This window comes from Loxodonta africana, chromosome 10 (assembly GCF_030014295.1).
Source record: "Loxodonta africana isolate mLoxAfr1 chromosome 10, mLoxAfr1.hap2, whole genome shotgun sequence".
Lineage (NCBI taxonomy): Eukaryota > Metazoa > Chordata > Mammalia > Proboscidea > Elephantidae > Loxodonta > Loxodonta africana.
Genome location: NC_087351.1, coordinates 6,648,163 through 6,669,918, shown reverse-complemented (window position 1 = coordinate 6,669,918; position 21,756 = coordinate 6,648,163). Strand labels below are relative to the sequence as shown.

The following is a 21,756-nucleotide window of genomic DNA, read 5'->3' as shown; positions in this document are numbered from 1 at the left end:
TACTTTCCATCAAGGAGGAAGTTTAATCTAGAAAAGCTTCATTAGATCATATCTGTGGAGGTTGGTGAATTCAGAAGCATTGTCTTTACCACCAGGGAGAGGCTCTCCAGCTATGCTCAATCCTTCCCCAACTCAAACGGTTTACTGAAAGCCTTTCTTAAAACTAGTTTGCACAAAATTTACATCTATTTCTCAACAAATCTCAAACTTCTTATAAAGCCATAAAAAACTATCATCATGTAACTACCAAAACAAAAACCCATCGCTGTCGAGTCGATTCCGACTCATAGTGACCCTATAGGACAGAGTAGAACTGCCCCATAGGGTTTCCAGGGAGCACCTGGTAGATTCAAACTACTCCCCTTTTGGTTAGCAGCCGTAGCTCTTAACCACTGCTCCACCAGGGCAAATTCAAAGACCATATTCTCCCTTGCATTCTATACTTCCCTTGGGCAATTTAATTCTCTATTAAAATATTCACCATGAGATTATGCACATAAAACACCAAAAAACTCAATGCCATCGAGTCGGGTCTGACTCAGCAACCCTATGGGACAGAGTAGAACTGCCCCATAAGGTTTCCAAGGAGCGGCTGCTGGATTCGAACTGCTGACCTTTTGGTTAGCAGCCGAGCTCTTAACCACTGCGCCATAAGGACAAATTCAAAGACTATTAGCAACAACCAAGGGTTGGAGAAAATTGAGGAATGCTACATGGTTAGGGAAAAAAGGGGAGAGGAGAGGTGGGAGTTCTCTTGGTTTTCATTTATCTCAGCTCATCTTTTCATCCCTTCAATGAATATCCATTTTATGCAAGAAGAGAGCTGGCCCTTGTTGGTTTGTTGCTCTGCAAATATTTATTATTATCATACCTGCTACAGTAGAGTGTGTTAGTTATTGATGAGTTTTACTGATTGACAGAGAGTACTTCTCTATCATAAGTCTAACCATGGCTCTAACTTACCAACACACACGCGTCCATCCAGGCCCACGGCCAGTCCAGGGAAGCATTCACATCTATAGGAGCCGTCTGTGTTCACGCAGCGTCCATTCATGCAGATCCCAGGGGTTTCACACTCATTAATGTCTGTGGTGGGAAAAAGTGTTTATTAAAATCGAGTGACCTTTATCTAAAACCATAACATGTTCACAATTCCGTTATAACAATCGAAATGAGAAGACAGGAAATAATACACAACAGCAATAATGAAAAGCTCAGTAAGGTGTGTTCTCATTCTTCTTTGGGAGGACAGCAACAGAACTGAGAGAGATTAACATTCTGAGCTTATTTCTTTTCCATAGAAAGTTACTTTAATAATATTCTACTAAGATTTTTTGGTACAAAATGAGAGTCACAAAGGCTAATACAGAATTGGAGGAAGAAGGGAAGTGGCTGCTAAAGAAGGAAAGATCTTGTGTGATGTTTCAGATGGTAGTTCTTCCAGGATGCTAGGAATCTTACTTGAGAACAAGCTCTCTCTCTGACCTGGGCAGGAAGCTCTTTCTTTTGGCATTCAACACCCACACGGGTATCTATTCCAGTATCACTCATGCCTTAGGTCTCCAGGACAATTAGCATGACATTAAGAGATATGCAACTACAGCTGTGATGGAGCACCATAAAGAGATTGGAAAATGAACATAAATGATTTTGATGACCATACTTGGTTGGCCAACACCATCACCATACGAAATTGGAACCCAGCAAAAAAAAAGCCTTCCTTAAACATTACAAGCATTTTACAGTATCGTATGTGAACACTCAGTGAGGGCTGGTAAAATACTTTATAAGACACAAACTAATAATAGCAGAGATCTACTTTTCCTGAATATGAGGATACAAGAAATGTTACCCAAATTGTGTTTTGGAAAACATGTAACACTGAGAAGCAAATCATTTTATAACCTACAACTAGGTATATGATTATTTCCTCCCTTCTGACCTTAAAAAGGCAAATTGAGAGTGAAACACCTCTGTGTTTTACTTAGCTTGTGGTGTTTGGCACAAAAGACATTCAGATGGTCCAAAGTTCCATGTACAGATTGTATTTTAAAACGGCAGTTATATTTAAATACATGAACTCAAATTGGTTCAGTTATTCCAGTCCTGGCTTTGTTCAAGCGGCAACATACAGTGGAACATTGGTGACCGGGGTCTGGAAAGCAACATGGAGGCTTTTTAACGGGGATAGAGATGCAAGGCCAGGCTGTGCTCACGGTCAGATAGTGGTCAGAGAGGCCATGCTGTGCATCAGATTAACTAACTTTAAAGATAAGCTCTGCTTGTTCAGCTCAGAATAAACCCTATATTTGTGGGCTCAGAACTAAGTGTTTAGCACTAACAAAACGTCTTGTCTCATGACTTAAGGAGAAAAATCATGGGACAGAAATTTAGTGTAGAAAGGATTACTTTCTCTTTTCTTTCTTTGGTCTTATTACAGTACATATATTACATGTCTATACATGGCGGGGCATATAATAATTTGGAGTATTCTCTTTCTCTGTTGTTAAGCTAGAATGCTAAAGTAAAGCAAACCGTTCCAATCATCAGGCACTTTCAAATGAATGGAAAAATCCATTGACTGGTAAGACTCCATTTCACTGGTTGCGAATGATGGGAAAACCTAGTTTCCCCAATGAGGTCATAACGTCTTCTGAAACAGCTTTATCAGCATGACATATCGGACACACTGAGAGGCTGCAGTTTGGTGACCAGCAGCCTACAGGCACTGAAAGTGTGGGCATGGGTAGGCAGCAGTACGTGTTCTCACAGCTCTGCTCGCAAAGGGACTTTCACATTTCCTTCCTATATTTTGTTTGGAAGCTAGATTCCAAATATTCCAGAAATAATTCCCTTTCCCTTCTTTTTTTACTTGTATAACTTAATTTGTACAATTTGGCACTTTGTTTTACATTGTAGACTATTTCCATGTATTAATCTCATCTTCACAACTATATGTTCCTCCCAGCTCAGACTCAAAAGTTCAAAAACCATTTTCCTACTTCAAATTTGAAAGTCTCAACTGTTTTCTCTTGTTATGGAGACAGATTTGCACAATAGTAAGAGCCATTGATATGAAGGTCATAAAAAATGTAGGTAAACAACTGAAATCTGGAAGCTTTTTTAAGCCTGGAGAAAATCCGCATCTTGCTGAAGACTTAATACAAAGTTTTCTTCCATAGCCTTTGCCAAAGCTGTCTATCTGGGGCACTCAGAGAAGAGGCACCATATGACTTCATCCTGCTTTCTCAGTCTTGGACACTATGGACACTTACCCTTCTGCATCTGAAACTGTGAACACAAGGCTTTGAATGCAGCATTTAGCAGATTTCCTGGACCTGTTTTAAGTACAAGTTTCCTTAAGAAGTGTGGTTATAACTCAGACCTTGGACCCAAGTGCAGCAATCACTCATCCCTGACTACAGAAAGCAAGAGGCGCTGAGCACAAACCAACGTCCAATAACTCTTCTCATGACCCCAATTTCCAACAGCACAAATAAAAACCCTCACGTTTGCTTCAATACCTGAAGCAGTGAGATTATTTCAAAAGTCACCACGCTGAACATGGCTCTTAGTTGGTTTATATCTTCTGCTTAACCCTATTTCCCTTTGTGTTTATGAGACTTGATAAAACCTAAATAAATTGTCCACAGGATACTTTCTTTTCCTTGAAAGGCCTGGAGGAAATTGCAAGAAAGAGACCATTGCGAATCAGAGTCTGCATTATTCTTGCCATAGGAAAGTGTAAGAGGTGGCAAAGAGCCATCATGAAGTCTAACTACCATCATTCCTCAACTGGAAGGGTGAGATAGAACTCAGTTTAATTAGAAAGATGCCCACACCTGTCATAGACCAAATGGTGGGTGGGCTTATGATTCATAAGCCCAACCTAAGCCACCTTTCAGGCTCCTTTCAAAAGACACTAAATACCCTCTCTGAAATAAGAACAGCCTCTGGACATAAACTGTAGCTCTCTGGGTGCATGGATTGAAAAAGGAATTCCATTCAGGTTTCCTAAACCAGAATCAGGAGTACTTTAAATGCAGAGTCCACAAGGAAGGGTGACGTCCCTAAACAAGGGAAGATGGTACTTCTATACAATTCAGAGAGGAGCAAAAGGATGTGAAGAATATGGTTGAGAGTTTTCTAGCACAAACCTTTGCAATAACGTCCATCTGATGCCAGCTGGAATCCAGGCTTACAGATACATTTAAAACTGCCATCTTCATTGATACACATTCCATTAAGGCACATGTTCCTTATGCTACATTCATCCATATCTGAAAAATGCAAAAAATACAGCTGCTTATGACCAGAAGAGCAAGCTTACAAAGGAAGCCACACTGCAGGAACATAATGGTGTTCCTTCAGATTTCTTTCATTTTTGTTATTACAGTCTAAGACTGGCTTTCAGCTAAATTACAGCATGTAAAGAGGAGCCACACGAAATATGTACCTCAAGCTCTCAAGTCTGGACACATGCATGCGACCCACAGCACTAGATTTGTTTTAGAATATATGTGTGTGCTATATATGGGAAAACTTGCAAAAGCCAGCACCTATATAAGGTGGAAAGCTGTCAGAGAAGAAAACTCAAATAGTTTCCACTAGTAGAGAGCAACAGAAAAGTGGTAAGACTGTACCCTGTCAATGGTGGGAAACTTGGGAGACCTAGGAAAAATAAGGCAGTCCCATGAAGTTCTGGCTCTCACAAGTTTCAGTGTGTGTGTGTGTGTGTGTGTGTGTGTGTGTATGAAATTTGGCTCAATAGAAGCCACCGAGCCCTTTTTTAGGAACAGCAGTTTACAAACTGAAAAGTGTTTCAACAGCCTGATGGGTATGTTTAGTTCACAGATTCATATTCCTTCTAACACACTGAAAATGAAAACAAAATCTCAAGTAAGGTTAAGAGAATTTCAAATGTCTTTAGGTTACATCCTGATTCTTTAAAAAGTGGAAACCAGAGTACGGCTTGTAGTTCAAGGCAATATTACATAAGGTAGGAAAAAGTGGATATTTTTAATGCAAGACTCAACTGTGGATTACAGCCATGCCAGCTACCCTCTAGGATGTCTTGATCACAGAGCTATCCCTTTAAATTCATCAAAATGTTATTTTACTGAATATTAAGGCTGTCTTGGGAGGTGCTTGCTCTTCTAGACATGGTATGTTTTCACTTACAAGCTTTAGTCAGACCAAAGTAATTTATGATTTTTTTTTTTTTTTTTAACAGGACTCTTTCCCAACCGGGAATTTTGGCATTAATTCTTTGAATTGAATCACCAAGATAATATTATGCCAAAAATGTTTCTAAGAACTATTCTGAAATTCTTTTAATGTATGAATAGATTCTTGGGATCTTTCCCAAAGATGTTGGGAAACATGATAAGGAGCATTCTTCAATTTTTGCTAAAGGCCCACGAGGTAAAAGCTCATCAGTAATATTCATATTTTCTACTCAGGAAAAACTGGCAAGGGAAAAAGACAAAATGTCTAAAGCAGCCCAATTCAAAATGAGGTGATTAATTCAAGAGGCAATATAAAAGGCTCGCTCTCAGTCAATGTTTCGCTCAAACAAATTTTACTTTTCAAATACGGATTAGTAGTACTTTTATTATTGGACAGACACTTTAAACAAAAAGATTACAAATGACTAAAGAATATATGGGTTTAGGCGTCTCCTACTTTTAAAAAATGTACAAATTCTGATTCTATAAATTTAGAAGATAATTATTAAATTTACAAAGATTTCATCACCACCAGATATCTTTATGTTTATTTTTTTTTTAATTGTACTTTAGGTGAAAGTTTACAGAGCAACTTAGTTCCTCATTCAGTAGTACGTACGTTAAGTGTTCCATGACATTGGCTGCATTCCCCACAATGTGGCAGCACTCTCCCCATTTCCACCCTGGGTTCCTCATTGCCTTTTGTCCTGATTTTCTACTCTTTCCTGCCTTTCCCTCTTTGCCTTTGGGCAAATGTTGTTCTTTTCATCTTGTATAATTGATTGTTCTCAAGAACATGTTCCTCTTGAGTGTTATTGTTTATTTTATGGGCCTGTCTATTGTTTGGCTGAAACGTGCTCTCTGGGAATGACTTCAACTCCAGGTCAGGAGGGTGTCTTAGGGCCATAGCCTTGGGGGTTCTTCTAGTGTCTGTCAAACCAGTAAGTCTGGTCATTTTTGTGAATTTGATTTTTGTTCTTCATTTTTCTCCCATTCTTTCCAGGACCCTCTGTTATGATCCCATTCAGAGCAGCCAGTAGTGGAAGCTGGGTACCATCTAGTTCTTCTGGTCTCAAGGTCTTGTAGGCTGTGGATCATGTGGTCCATTAGTCCTTTGGACTAATTGTTCCCTTGAGTCTTTGGGTTTTTCAGCCTCCTTTGCTTCAGATAGGAAGAGACCAACAGTTGTATCTTAGATGGCTGCTTGCCAGCTTTTAAGACCCCAGATGCTACTCACCAAAGTAGGATGCAGAACATTCTCCTTATGAGCTATGTTGTGCCAAGTGACGGACATGGCCTCTGAGTCTATGGTCCTTTGTCTTCAAGTCTAGGAACTTCAGCCCTCCAGGTGTTTAGTTACGTCTAAGAAGTTTCTCTGATTGTGCCTCTTGTATGCTCTACTGTCTATATTAATACACATGCAGCACCTACAATTATGTACACAGAAATATCCACAACCAAACCTCTATCTGCAGGTGGGTATGCTCCCTTACACCCCCCACTCCTCCTTAGCATACCTAATACTATTGTTGCAGGACTGTCTGTATTATAGTAGTTACCATAGTTGCCCTTCCTGCACTCCTCTCAGTGTCCTGCTTTGCCTTGGTCATGCTGTGCTGAATTCCCCCATATTGTGTATTGCCTTTCCCTCTACTGATATTAACATGCGTCTTCCATCTAGTTAGTAACTTTCCCTCCGTCCCCCTCCCATCCCTGGTAACCATCAAATAATTTTTTTTTCCTGTGTGTAAACCTTTTTTGTTTTTTTATAATAGCAATCTCATACAATATTTGCCTTTTTGTGATTGATTTATTTCATTCAGCATAATGTCCTCCAAATTCATTCATGTTGTGAGATGTTTCACAGGCTTGTTGTTATTCTATATTGTTGCATACATAGTATTCCACTACATATATGTACCACTGTTTTTTTATCCATTCATCCACCGATGAATACTTAGGTTATTTCCATCTTTTTGCTATTGTGGATAATGCTGCAAGGAACATGGGTGTGCATATGTCTATTCATGCCATGGTTCTTATTTCTTTAGGGTATATACATAAAGGAGGGATTGATGGATTTGTCGAAGATCAGCTGTCTATAGGTAGATGGGTTTACTCTGGGTTCTCAATCCTGTTCCAATGGTCTACATGTCTCTTGTTGTACCAGTACTAGGCTGTTTTGACTACCATGGCTGTACAGTAGGTTCTAAGATCAGGTGGTGTGAGGCCTCCTACTTTGTTCTTCTTCAATAATGCTTTACTTACCTGGGAACTCTTTCCTTTCCATATAAAGTTGGTGATTAGTTTTTCCATCTCATTATAGAATGCTGTTGGAATTTGGATCAGGATTACATTATAGCTATAGATCGCTTTGGTTAGTATTGACATTTTCACAGTGTTGAGTCTTTCTATGAACATGGTATGTTTTTCCATTTATGTAGGTCTCTTGGTTTCCTATAGTAGTATTTTATAGTTTTCTTTGTATAGGTCTTTTACGTCCCTGGCTAGATTTATTCCTAAGTAATTTTATCTTCTGGGGGGCTAGTGTAAATGGTATTGTTTTCCTGATTTCCTTTTCAAGGTTCTCTTTCTCGGTGTAGAGAAATCCAACTGATTTTTGTATGCTGATCTTGTATCCTGATACTTTGCTGAATCCTTCTATTAGTTCCAGTAGCTTTCTTACCACCAGGTATCTTTAAATGTCAAGCTCCTCTAGTATATTGAAAATGTTATTTGACTCACACAAATGTAAATTAAAGGCAACTTACTAGGAACATGAAGATTATGGAAAATTAGGCTTGGCTCCCAGATAATATCTAATACTTTGACCTTTCATACAGTATCTGGCTTGATCTTGTTAAAGTCTCCTGACCTTGAAGGTACAATGGATGAAAGAGGAATAACATTATTATGCTATTATTACCTTCACAGTTCTTCCCATCTCGTGTAACGTGAAAGCCTGCGTTACACACACAATGGAAACTACCGTCTGTGTTGATGCACCGTCCATTATTGCAGATCCGGCCATTCTGTAAACATTCATCAATGTCTAAAATCAAAGGTAAAAAGGAAGAAATAACCGTATTTAGGTGATTCAAAATATTTTATTTCTCCCTCTCTCCACAGCTAAACTCATGATCTTAGCCTCAGGTTTTATTTTCTAAATAATATTATTCAATATAAATTTGGTAGCAAATAATGTGTTATTTAGAATTTCTAATTACACTTTGAAAGACAAATAACAGAAAAAAAAGTCTTCAATCTAACTCCAATTTCTAATGAGATACTTTAAATCTCAGTGTGGTAAGCAAAATAGATCCTTTTTCACTGCCTTTGAAACTAATTTCATGAGTCAGTATATATCATTACTTATATTGAACTTTGGCTGATGTCTTTCAACACATGACTAAAAAGGCAGATCTTACAGCTAATAATATCAGAACTACAAAAAAACAGAAATGCAATTTTTAAAAGACTGTTTAATTTTGTCTGAAAACCATCAGTCACATGACTCTGAAATGTTTACCTTCCTGTGGAAGTTCTTGCCCAAAAATAATCTTACTCTTTGTCTCTTTTATAACTTTGTGAATATTCTTTCTACCAAATAAAATACTCATACTGTGGGGGCATCACCCCCTTTATTCTATAGTGTTTAACATTTTGCCAAAGTAAATAATAAAGCTCGATATGGGAAGTGTTAAAAATTACATTAACTTGAGTCAACTGTATCTGTTCTCTCATTTACAGATTAATAAGCAACCCAAAGTAGACAACCTGACACCCTGGATTATCTAAATTTCCCTCCACTTCTAGGCTACAAACCTGGATAAAATTCAAAGATGGAAACACAAACTGCCTTGTCTACACAGTACCCAATCACTTCCCTGGCTTACCTTCTGTAACGTGGATTTTTCCTTAAAGAGAGAAACTAGGAAACTGTGTTGAGTTGAGTGGAAGTGCACCTGTCTACCTGGGTTGAGGCCACACTTGCCAGGCATAAGCACCCTGAACACCCTCTGGATGATAAGAACTTGCATTCACAGCAGATCATTTCTTCTGACTGTCTACCCTGTGTCTGCACTGTGTCTTGGGGCTGATCCTCAGACACACTTCCTCTCTGTGCAGATTCCGCAGCACTTTCCACATGAATCACCGGACTAGCTGAGGTAGTCTGAGCTTTTCTTCTGTCTCAATTTATGTCAACAGCCTGTGATCTTTTTCTCGCTCATTTATTTCTTAATCCTTGCTCAAATCTGACTTGCTCCACACTCCAAAGAAAAGCAAAAGCCACATATTCTTGTGCAGACTTTTCTTCAGGATTCTATAATCTTTTGAAGCCCAAGGATAAAATAAACGGGATAAAGAGTTTGGCTTTTTGTCTCCTCACCAATTTCAAAAGACCACTGGGCTCCTCTCTGCCTTATAAGACAAATCGAAAGCTTGTCGTTCAAAGTCCTCCTCTACAGCGTTTCTGCCTCTCTCTTCTGTCAGCCTCTGTTCAGCCCTCATGGACTCCATCTCAGCCAGGTACATAGGCTTTTTGATCATTCTATGGCATGTGAGCATGTCGTCAACTTCTTATACTCAGGATAACCTTAACACTAGCTCTTACAGGGAGTCCCCAGGTTAGACACTTGACTGCTAGCCAAAAGGTTGGTGGTTCAAACCCACTCAGAGGCACCTTAGAAGACAGGCCTGGCAATATGCTTCCAAAAGGTCACAGCCTCGAAAACCTGATGGAGCAGTTCTACTCTGCACACACAGGGTTGCCATGAGTCTGCATCAACTCAACGGCAATGAACAACAACAGCTCTTAAAGAAGACAGAGCTTGGGGCTTATAGGAAATCCTCAGTCTCTAGTAAATCCAATCTCCGATAATGACAACATGCATTTGCAATGGCTGACCTTACTCCAACTCCATGCTCTCCAAGAATCTTTTCTATTTGCTTATTTAATAGTGCTGTCTCCTGGAGGTTGGTTCATCTTAGTCTCTGCTACTGTAAGATGTCCAGTACACCGTTTGTACTTGCCAATCATTTTAAACAATAGGTATAATATTTAAAAGGTTCTAAACTCAGTCAAGTATTCAAACTACCTGTATTTATAATTCAGTATGTGGGTCATGAGTAGAAATATTAAAGCCAGTTGAAATGCCGTGCTTCAGTTTTTTTCTGCTCAAAATTGCCATTTTCTCAATGTACTGAAATACACCAATGGCAAACAATCTCTGAGTTTTCACCAAATTGAAAGATTCTAAAATCAGTTCACTGATACAAACAAAAACTTCTATACATTTTCAGTTGACATGAAGAGTGTTCGCAAATACAGGCAAAAAATAAGCCCACTTTCCTTAATGGCTACCAGTTTTTTAAGGTGATACAAACCTTCCTGCCTTTCCTGTACTTAATTTTAGCAGAGAGCTTGCTTACTTGCTGTTCTCTGGCTTTGCTACATCAGCAATATAGTTCATCTTGTGCCAAATTTATAAATATAGATATAGACACTTGAGTTCTTTCGGGGGTGTGCAGTACATCTTCTTAATTGTTCCCAGGAACTAAGTACATAAAAGTCATTCAGTAAAAGGCATATTGGATGGTTAAATAAATTAATTATGAAACAAACCTGGAAGGGAATTTTCAAGAAGTGACACTTATAGCAGTGCTTCTCGAATTTTAACATGTGGTTTACTGGGGGATCCTATTAAAATCCTGATTCCTATCCAAAAAAAAAATTTTTTTTTTTTTTTTTATCCACTAGGTCTGAGGCGGAGCCTGAGACGGTATCTCCACCCAGCCGCCAGGTGATGTTGCTGCTGCCACATTAACAAGCAGCACAGATGTGGCTGTGACTTCTTTATGCTGTCAGCCTTCCCACTAAGAAGCTAACTGCATATAATTTCACTTGGAACGTTTCTATATTACTGTGCCAACAAGGGATAGTCCCATTCCTGGCTCCAGATTAAAAATTAACAGGAAATAGTGATGTGGAAAAGTAGTGGTGAAAACAAGACATTCCCACAGGCACCAGAGCATCTTTTTAAATGATCTAGATGTTTGTCAGATTTTATGACACTGTCCTTCGGGGTGACGATATCAGGAATTGAGAACAAGAAGTAATGGAGTCCTATTAGCCACTTCTAGGCAAAGGTCACTTAAAGGCCACTGAACTTCTCAGCAGCAAAGCCCTCACTGGGCATACACGCCTGTGCTCCGTGCTTGGGCCATACCTCGGCACTCGGTCCGGGTGAGTGTGCTCTGATAGCCAACCCGGCACTGGCAGGTGTACGAGCCCTGGTTGTTAATACACTCGCCACCAGCACAAGGGTTCTTCTCACATTCATCAACATCTGCAAAACACAGATATGGTATATTTTAGTAAGAAATTAGACAGCAATAACTCATAACCAAGAGAACACTCTTCTGGTTTCTTACACATACAAAACATTTTCCTTTTAAGAAATACATAGCATACTGGAAGGACCTTTTCCCTTTCCACTACAATACATCATGTCACTAGTCATTTGAAGACCGCTGATCAGTTAAAATGCTTCAGTTTCGTGTGTCATTTTTCAGAGAAAAATGCCAAACACATAGCAATGTAACACTCCAAGATAATAGACACTGTCCCTTCCTTAAGTCTAGCCCAGGAAAATCAAACAAACAGACTAACATTTTAGAAGTGGCTTCTGGATAGGATTCTGAGTATCTCTTGAAGCTCTATTTTTGAATGATGTCTAAGTGTCCCCTGCTGAGTTCAGTTAAGAACATTAGAACAAAATATAAAGCAATTTTAAAGGGCGGTTCTCATCCATCAAAGAGTCCACCTAGGAGTCCTCAACATACAGGCTCTCACTAGTTTTACAGCTGCTTAGAGGTCAAATGGTTTCCCTCTCCCTATTTGTAAAGATGAGGAAGCTGAGGCTTAGCAAAGATAACCCACGTATCCGAGGTCCCGTGCTTCCTAGGGCAGAGGCGGCCCCCTCCCTGAGCTGGATGTTCCCTCCTGTACCCAGCTCTGGACCACTTCTAGGGACAGAACGATGCTCTGCTGCTGGGCTGCTGGAAGGGTGTTCACACCAGCAGGAAACCAGACAGCAGGAGAAACCAAGAGCTACTTACTTCTGCCTGATGCAAAATTACAGAACTGGGATTTGAAGAAGAATTGACTAAGAGACAGATTGATTCCCATGGCCCTAGATGGCAACTGGGTGTTCTTCTCCAGCTCCACAAGCCGATTCCTCTCACACTGCATTTCCTCCCTTTATTGGCTTAAATGCCCCGTCAGCAATTTAAAGTCTCTCTTCAGATTTTAATGACTAACTAGAGAGAGTTGGTAAATTACCCACTTAAACCAGTAAAATGTACAAATTGTCATGATTTGGGGATATTTTTAATGCTTTCTTTCAATGGTCAGGCTTTTGGTAAAATGGCTTAAGTTGGAGGTACTATCAATGACTTGACCGTGTCTTACAACGAAAGTTAAAAGCCACTGTGGTACACAGAATAATGAACCCCATGGATGTTTTCGTCTTAATCCCCAGAACCAGTGACTATATTACATGGCAAAGGGAACTAAGGCTGCAGATGAAAGTCAGGCTGCTAATCAGCTATCCTTGAAATGGAGTTTCTACTGGATTATACAGGCAGGCCCAGTGTGACCACAGGAGTACTTAAAAGAGGTAGATTAATTAGAAAAGAGAAGCAAAAAGTTAGGGTCATACATATGAAGGTGTATACTGTTAGCTTTTTAAGATGGAGAAAGGGGCCACCAGCCAAGGAATGCAGGTGGCCTCCAGAAGCTGGAAAAGACAAGAAAATGGGTTCCCCGATAGAGCCTCCAGAGGAATCCAGGCCTGCTGACACCTTGATTTTAGCCCGGTGAGTCCTGTGCTGGACTTTGAATCTACAGAACAGTAAGACAGTCAATTTGCATTGTTTTACACCTCTAAATTTGAGGTGATTCGTTACAGCAACGTCAGAAAACTAGCAGGGTCACGGCACAGAATTGCAACAGCTTCTCGTTGCCCACCTAGAGGTTACCTACCGATGCACTCCCCACGGAGGTCCAGCTGGAAGCCTTTGTTGCACTCACACCGGTAGCTCCCAGGAGTTGGAATGCAGCGCCCGTTTTGACAGAGATAGCGGAACAACTGGCAGTAATCAGTGACATTGACTGGCAGCACCCCTAGAAGAATAACATTAAACTCCTTAAAATTATTTTCATCAGTACTTCATCTGGTAATAATGGAGGAGATGCTGAATAATAAAGGTAGGAGAACACTCTTGGACAGAGGTCATCTGGTGGCAATAGCGCATGTACTTCCACCCCTGCCGTCAGAGATCACAGGTGCGCTGTCATGCACTCAGAGTGGCTCTGTGCTCCAGTTCTAGCCTGCTCCTCTACCTGCTTCTCCCAGCCCCTGCCCTGCCTCACTCTTAAGCCTCCAGTTTGGAGAAATGACAAAGGCAATGAGTGATTGGGCTTGACCTGCAAAATTGCTGTGCAAGGTACGTAACACAAGGTTTGACAGTGAGATCTGTGACAGCAGTGGGAGTGCTTTGTTTTTCTGGATCTCACAAGTCTTCCACCTTTGATAGGGTGCAGTCTATCCACTTTTCTATCACTCCTTTAAGTGGAAAATACTTGTGTTTTCCCTCTCTGACAGGTTTCTCCTTACACAGATTCCGGCTTTCTGAGGTTTACTGTATTTACACCTTCTCTATTAATGCAGCCTGTGAATCAGATTTAAATCTCTCCCGTAACTCCCCCATAGTCGGCTCAAAACAACAGGTCATTCATCTTGGAGAACATGATAGCCTCCCATTTTTCTCTATGAAATAGGCAGCTTAAGAAAGTTACAATATATTTGTAAACTGAAAATTTAATCTTACAACTAGTAAATGTCTTTTAAAGACTACAACAGCATAAATAACAATGAAAAAAGTTAATCTAACTACATGACTTTTTAAATTCTTACTTGGTGGTTCCCGAGATGGATACGGATATTCCACTGGTGGTCGAGGGATGGAAATCTGAGGTCCAGGAAAGCCAGGAGGAACGGGGTGGACTGGAGGAATGGGGCCAATGGGTGGGAGAGGATATTCTGGTCTCCCGGGAATTACTATAGGGACAGCGCACAGCTTGTTGAAATCCTCTGGAAAAACATAAGCACAACACAGCAGCTGAGCTATAGCTCATGTCACAGCCCCTTACTTCTTAAGAAAATCTTTGACAAAAACGGACCTTCAAACCATCATGCTGCACACTGACTCCCTTCATTATCCACACTCTGATTCAACCAGCTACCAACCCGAGGACTGCATATTAAGGTCGATTCCTACTTTTCACAATGCCAGGTCCTCACTAGAATACATTGTCTTTTACGTTTGTGACATTTTTTTCTGGGCTCCCAAAAAGATGTTTTTAAACAGTCTCCAGGACCATTTTCATGTTTCCGAACTAATAGCCACATAAAGTAACCATATGAATTTTCTCTTGCCACAATGTGGATTATTTATCACTGTCACATGGTAATTCTCCCATAAACCTTCTATTCCAGTTCCTTCTATTAATAGAAATTAGACTAGTATATTTTTTTCACTGTGGGCTAAAATTTGGCTTATTCTAAGACACAGTAATGCTTCTTACTGAAATGCATTCATATTTCAACCTCATGGGACATTCTGCCAACCTACATGTGGCTAAAAATACCTGAAGGAGCCCCGGTAGCCCAATGGTTAAGTACTCAGCTGCTGAATGAAAGGTCAGTGGCTCACACCCACCAGTGGCTCTGTGAGACAAAGACGTGGTGATCTGCTCTCATCAATATCACAGCCCAGGGAGCCTTACGGGGGAGTTCTACTGTGTCATACAGGGTCGCTATGACTTGGAATCAACTCAACGGCACGTAACGACAACAACAAATATACTTGGCTACCGTGTACCCTGTTGTTACTCCCCGCTCCATTTCTAAAACTTCTCTGATCATATTTGATATTTCAGCTCAGGTTAATGTTATCTTGTTAACTTCTATTACCACATTTTAATTATGATTTACGTGGAATTTCAACCCAAGGAGATTGTGTAGCACTTGACTGTCTGTGGAAAAGGATTATATATTGTTTATGCTTCCCTGACATTGTATGCCACTATCCCTCTTCTCAAACCCCAATGATCCTTCCTATACAGTTATCATCTGGACAGGCCACGTCCATCATTTCCTGAGTATCTGCTTTCCATCGAACTTCTAGTATTAGGGCTGAGCAGTCCCCCAAACCTGCCCTCATCCCCTCTCTTCTGTTCAAGTCCTCAACCCAGGGAGGGATCTACATCAATGCTGCTGACTCCTAAGTGAACATGTGACTAAATCCTACTCTCAGCCTAGCCCTGCCAATGGCACAGAAGGGGAATTCATTAGCTATGCATTGGAACTAACTGAATGACAACTATATTACAGGGATCACTTTGCTTCCAAGCATTAATTCAGCCTTTCTTTCTTAAGCCTTTTAGGATTTGTATAAAAGGAGTCGGACAGCCTATCCACGTTTCTGCTGATTAGGTGGGCATATTACTTTAAGCATGCCATTAAGCGTATCTTAGCCTCTCAAGGAAAGTGTGTATGTCAGACAGAGTCCTATACTCTTTCCTACTTTCTATGGCATCATAACTTTCCCACGACCCCTTTACATCCCAGATCAGCAATTTGGGGTTAATTTGATTCAGCTAATGTCTATCTTTTCTATCTAGACACCTCCTAACCCAGAAATGATACTTTTTTTTTTAAGAGTGAAAAGTTGACCAATCTAAGATAATCCTTCCTGTACCATCGCGCTCCATAAGTTTCCCAGAGCTCTGTAGCTCTAGCATTGGAATATTTGAGCAAGCAAACACCTCCCTGCAAATCATTTTGTTCTGCTAGTCTGCTTTGCTCTGGGCCTATTTCAGGGCTGTGCATCTTTTGGTGGTACATACGGGAGAGCAAAACCTGCCAAGTCACGCAGGAGAGCCTGGCCTTACGCTCATCTGTCCCAAAGTAGGTCTTCCTGCAGTCCCCTAAACCTACCCTTGTCCCCTCTCTTCTGTTCAACTCCTCAGCCCAGGGAGGGATCTACATCAGTGCTGCTGACTCCTAAGTTAACACATGGATCCAAAAGGCGGTGCTCCCAGCATCCAGGCCACGTGTCTCAGTAGAAAGTCACATGCTTCTGAACAGTGACCTGCTAAATTGTCCCCTAGTGAACTAAAGAGCATGGCTATGCTTTTAGGCCACAGACAGTGAGCCAATCAGCCAAAATATATGACTTTTTATATGTTAAAATATAACGAGAGATATATTGCTTCTTTAATACCCATATGTAATTCTCAGTAATAAACAGAAATTTCATAGCAACATCTCTGAGCAGTCTACAACCCATGACGACGGAAACACACGTTCTGTGAACATCGCACTCTATAAAGTATCACACAAATGATGCATTTATCCATCCCCACGTTTATTTTCTCTCCTAAAGTTCTCTGATTTAAATACACTTCCGAGGAATCAGATTAAGAGTGAGGTACAACCCCGGCTTTTGCTAAGCTCTGCGGAAGTGTATACAGCATGCAGAGGATGGGGACCCTAAAGAGATTTATCCGCTAGTAAAAAAGCAACACATGAACACCACAGTCACACAGCAGAGCAGCCTGCTATCTGTACCGCAGCAACAGTACCAACCACAGCCACTGGGGCACTGAGGACAAAGGCAGCATTTCTAGCTGTGGTCACCCTGGGATGTTCATGGATTAGGTGGTGTTTGAGCTGGTCCTTAATGGACAAGAAGGTATAGAACAGGCAAGAATGGCAGCGTAGAGAAGTGAGTAAGGACCTGAACTGGGAAGAAATTTTAAGAAGAAAGGGCACCTTGAGTTTAGAAATGCTCAGACTGGGTTCAAAGATAGATTGATAACGCAGTTTAATTAGAACATAAAGTAGTAGGAAGAACAAGATTTAAAAGATGATCTGGGGTCATATTTGGGAACTCTAAATACTATGTTTAAGTAAAAAAATAAAAACAGAAAAAAAAAAAAAAACTAAACAAAACAAACAGTTGCCATCAATTCCAACTCACGGCGATCCCAAGGACGTCAGAGTAGAACTGCACTCCACAGGGTTTTCGGGAAGTAGCTCACCAGGCCTTTCCTCCGGGGCACTTCGAGGTGGACTTGAATCTCCAACTTTTTGATTAGCAGCTGAGCACATTAACCATTGGCACCACTTAGGGCCTTAAGTGGTAAAATTTTATTTGCAAGAAATGGTGTGACTTGGACCACTGGATACTCCCTGGGTTCATCCTGGGGAAAATTTCTGGACATCTCTCTGTACGTATTCCTCAGACATAATATTTTTAACCAAACGTCAGATGAGTTCTGCTTTGGGGAATATATGTGACAATTACGGGTTGGATGACATGAGACCAGTAAGGAGGCCCCTGCAATAGTCCAGACTGGAGAAAAGGACCTTTTCGACTAGGGAGCAGTAGTGGCAGAAATGAAGGGAATATGACAGATAAACGAGATCGTGTGAAGAAAAAACAAAAACAGGACTTGGCTACGAGGAAGAGGAAAGAGCTGGATGTTGGGGAGGCAGGAAATCTGTACTCAGATCACTCACCCGCAAGGCACTGGGAGAGGTGAGTTTTATTCTACTGAGCTTCTGAGAGCCATATGAAAGCCAAACGAAATACTTCAGAGTAAGAGGGAACATGTACTTCCTGAAAAGGTTGCTATTCAGTGGTAATAAGCAAGTGAAGTGAGAAGCAGAACTTGAAAATAGTATTATTCGTGTGGTTCTCTTCATTTTCCCTATTCATCATCCTGAGAAATGCCCTGAATGCCGCCTCTTACATTTTCTGAGACCTTATTCATTGTTGTGGGTCTCCCTGAGATCTCCATCCTACACGCTGCCGTCTGGGCTCGAGGGGGCTGGGGACGGGTACTCTGCGGGTAACTCGGAGGGCTCTTACCAGTCGCTCTGATGGGGCACATCTCAGGGGCAATGGCGGCCCCTGGAGACCAGCACCGGCCAAGGTCACAGCAGCACTGCATTTTGGTTATAGACTGCGGCAGCTGGCTAGAACAGCGACCATTTGCCAGAGCCGTGTAACAGTATCCTGGGCGAACATCTGAGGACAAAGAAACACAGGCACACACATCCGTGAGCTCAAACGCTTCCCAACACTGCCCGGCCCAGCACCTCCACCCCTCACACTCAGGCTGTGTCAGGATTAAAACTCACACCTCTGCCCCCTGGAAGGGAAGCTGCCCAGCAGCAGTGCTTGATCACAAATCCCTGGTCTCACACCTTTCGCCCCTGCACGCTGCTGTACCTGGTTGGAGTCCCAGATTCCAGATCCAAGGTGGGAAGGAATGATTAAAACCATATGTGCCGTAGGAAAAGAGAGACTAAGAAGATCACTGGCAGGGTCGGTGGATTATTCATAAAGACACACCACTACACTGTAAAGAGACTGCGTTGTCCTTGGTTTCAAACTGCTTCATTTGAGCCACTTCAGGCAAATATTTATATAAATCTATTCTAAAACAACATTAAGTCTGTGTTTTTTACATTTCTAAAAGATTTTTCTTATGTTTCTGTCTGAAACTGTGAGTCAAACTTGTGAGCTTTTTTTTAAGGAATGAGCCACTCTGCAGTCAGATCCGACACTTGTTAAGCAAGATTTCCTTTTGTTTTACAGCCCCAACAGATTTTATGAAGAGCTAATTATTTACAAGATGAAAATGTACACGATTCCAAGTTCTTAGTCCTATAGGATACAACATGTCTTGAAGAATTCTTTTTTTTTTGGCAGAAAGGTATCTTCTCAAAGCAACATGTAAGATACTTTCTATATATCACTTTTATTGGGTTACGTCATGTCTGACTGTCATGACAACATCTGACCCATCGCTGTACTACTCTGGGCTACCGAGAGAGTCTGTGACACAGGAGAAAGCTCCTGCCTCCCGGGGGCGTTCGTGATATAAAGGAGGCAGGTGGCAAAGGACAGAACACGTTTCTCTACCTGATATATTCTGAGGTGCACCTCTCTTCAAGAAAAATCTCCCTCTACAGTTAGAATTAAAGTTCTGAAAAGTAAATAATAGTTTAAATATGCTTACTGTTTAAAAGAATATAGTTGTAAATCTTTTTGCAAAGTGAAGAATTTTTCTTTTTATTGTCAAAAATCCATCCCTCTGTTTCCTGTAAGTCTGAATGTTAAAGATCAAGTTTGCTCAGAGAAGCTAATACCTATATTGGTCTTTATCTACATCATTCCTGAGGATTTCCAATGAGCAACCATACGATAACCCAGTGTCACACCAAAGGAGCCGATGGTCCTCAGCTGTAATGTTCATTATCACTGGAATTCCTTTTTACTTGTTATAATGTTCACGGAATCTATTAAAGTATGAATATCCAATACTGTAATGTAATGGCTAAGAGCACAGATCCTAGAACCAGGACACCTGGGTTCTAATCCTGCCTCTGTCATGTCTGAGCTATATCAGCAGCCTCTCCATGCCACGGTTTCTTCATTTGTAAAATGGGCATAATACTAGTCCCTCTCTTACTGGGCTATTTTGAGGATTAAATGAGGTATTTACAAAGCTTATAAAGAACAGTGGAAATCCTGGTGGTATAGTGGTTAAGAGCTACGGCTGCTAACCAAGAGGTGGGCTGTTCGAATCTACCAGGCACTCCTTGGGAACCCTACGGGTCAGTTCTACTCTGTCCTATAGGGTTGCTATGAGTCGGAATCGACTCAACGGCAACAGGCTTTTGTTTTGATAGACCAGTACCTGTCACATAGAAAGCTCTGTTTTAGCAATTGTCGTTACTGCTATGAATTTTAAGTATGAATAAAGAACAGTAGTCGTAACTATAAGAGAAAAAGAAAACAGAATTCTACATATCCCAAAACAGAAGCACACAAACAGGTCATGACGATTCTGTGCTTTGCACAAAATTGAATAGAATATTTTAAAACCAAAATATTGTTTACTTAATGTAAGTAACAGGGGCTGGGAATTTGTTTTCTTTTTAACCTTTTATTTACTAATCCATGTGAAACAATATACAAATGTACTTTTTAGCCAAGGAGTTAGAAAAGGATATAGCAGTTGATGATTTTAACCAACATGGCTAAAACTCTACCTTTCTACCAAAAAAAGAAAGAAGGAAAAGAAAAATGTATTGTATGTAATCAACCCATAATCAAATGCAAGATAAAAACAAGGTTAATTTAGAAATATTTAAGTTACTAGCACCAAGTGAAGATGGGTAAAGCAAACCTAAACAAACCGTAAAAGAAAATCACGGGTCAGCTCTCAAGGATACAAAGCTATTTCTGAAAGGTACTTAAAACCACTAGCAAGTATAAATGTGCTTTCCAAAAATTTTTTGTGATTCCAGTTCCTGGACCTCTGGTCAGACGAAAGTCTCAGAGAAGATGTAGTCCAGGTTTTTTTCCAGCCTGATCCAGAATGAACGGTCTGGAGAGGAGGTGAAAACAAAGCTGCTCTGGGAAGCCAAGGCCAATACCTCCCCCACGAAGAGGGTGGAGAAGTGGAAGTGACAGAACTTTCGACATTCGAATTTGCACTTCCTTCAAGCCACTAATACTTTATATACTCAGGGATTAGTAAACGTTTCATGCATCGAACTGAAAGGCTGTTATAAATGGGAAACCAAAAAATCCCAAATCCACTGTCATCGAGTCGATTCGATTCTGACTCATAGCGACCCTATAGGATAGAGTAGAACTGCCCCATAGAGTTTCCAAGGAGTGCCTGGCAGATTCAAACTGCCGACCTCTTGGTTAGCAGCTGTAGCACTTAGCCAACCATGCCACCAGGGTTTCCTCCTATTGGTTAGATTTACTAATTCCAAACAACCAATTTACAAACCTTGGATTTGTTTGTAAGTTGGAGACTGTATTTTTTTTATCAATAGGGATAATTTTGGGGGTCTCTGTGGTACAGTGGACTGAAACATACCAACAATCACAAAGATGGAGCAGGACGGGCAACATTCGTTGTCTTAGTCTTAAGGTTGCTGTGAGTCAGAGCCGAATCAGTGGCAACTACCAACAACAACGCAGTTTACCACAGCAAGAAACAGAAGTACCAGGGAAAGGAAGAAACTCCATTTGGATCATTTTATATAACAAGTTGCTAATTGTGGTTACCATAAAGGTCCAAGGAAGTAGAATCAGGGCTTGCCTAGGGGTATGGCAAGAAAGAGTTTGCTCATCCTGCGTTCATTTGGGAGGAAGCAATGGAAGGGGTTTGGTCTGTGGACTCCCACAGACCCTGGCTGGCAGCCCAGCTCCATCACTTGGATAACTGGACCATATATCAGCTATCTAACCTCTCTAAACCTCAGCTTCTTCCCATCTGAGGGTACTGCTGTGAACATTAATCGGGGAGTTTACGTAAGATACCTCACACACAGGAGGTGGTCCATACATCTTAGTTCCCTTCTTC

The 21,756-nt window shown here is 40.9% G+C and overlaps 1 protein-coding gene across 1 annotated transcript in view; it reads right to left on the bottom strand.

Annotated features, from left to right (window-relative positions):
• The window catches only part of FBN1 (fibrillin 1), a 299,714-nt gene that overhangs the window by 111,974 nt on the left and 165,984 nt on the right, over positions 1-21,756 (bottom strand). Inside the window, exons 10-16 of the mRNA XM_010599670.2 lie at positions 18,234-18,392; positions 14,210-14,386; positions 13,276-13,416; positions 11,459-11,578; positions 8,155-8,280; positions 4,158-4,280; positions 964-1,086 (exon numbers count right to left, since the gene is read on the bottom strand). Of these exons, the coding sequence (XP_010597972.2) occupies positions 964-1,086; positions 4,158-4,280; positions 8,155-8,280; positions 11,459-11,578; positions 13,276-13,416; positions 14,210-14,386; positions 18,234-18,392 (969 nt within the window). The remainder of the gene's footprint in view (positions 1-963; positions 1,087-4,157; positions 4,281-8,154; positions 8,281-11,458; positions 11,579-13,275; positions 13,417-14,209; positions 14,387-18,233; positions 18,393-21,756) is intronic.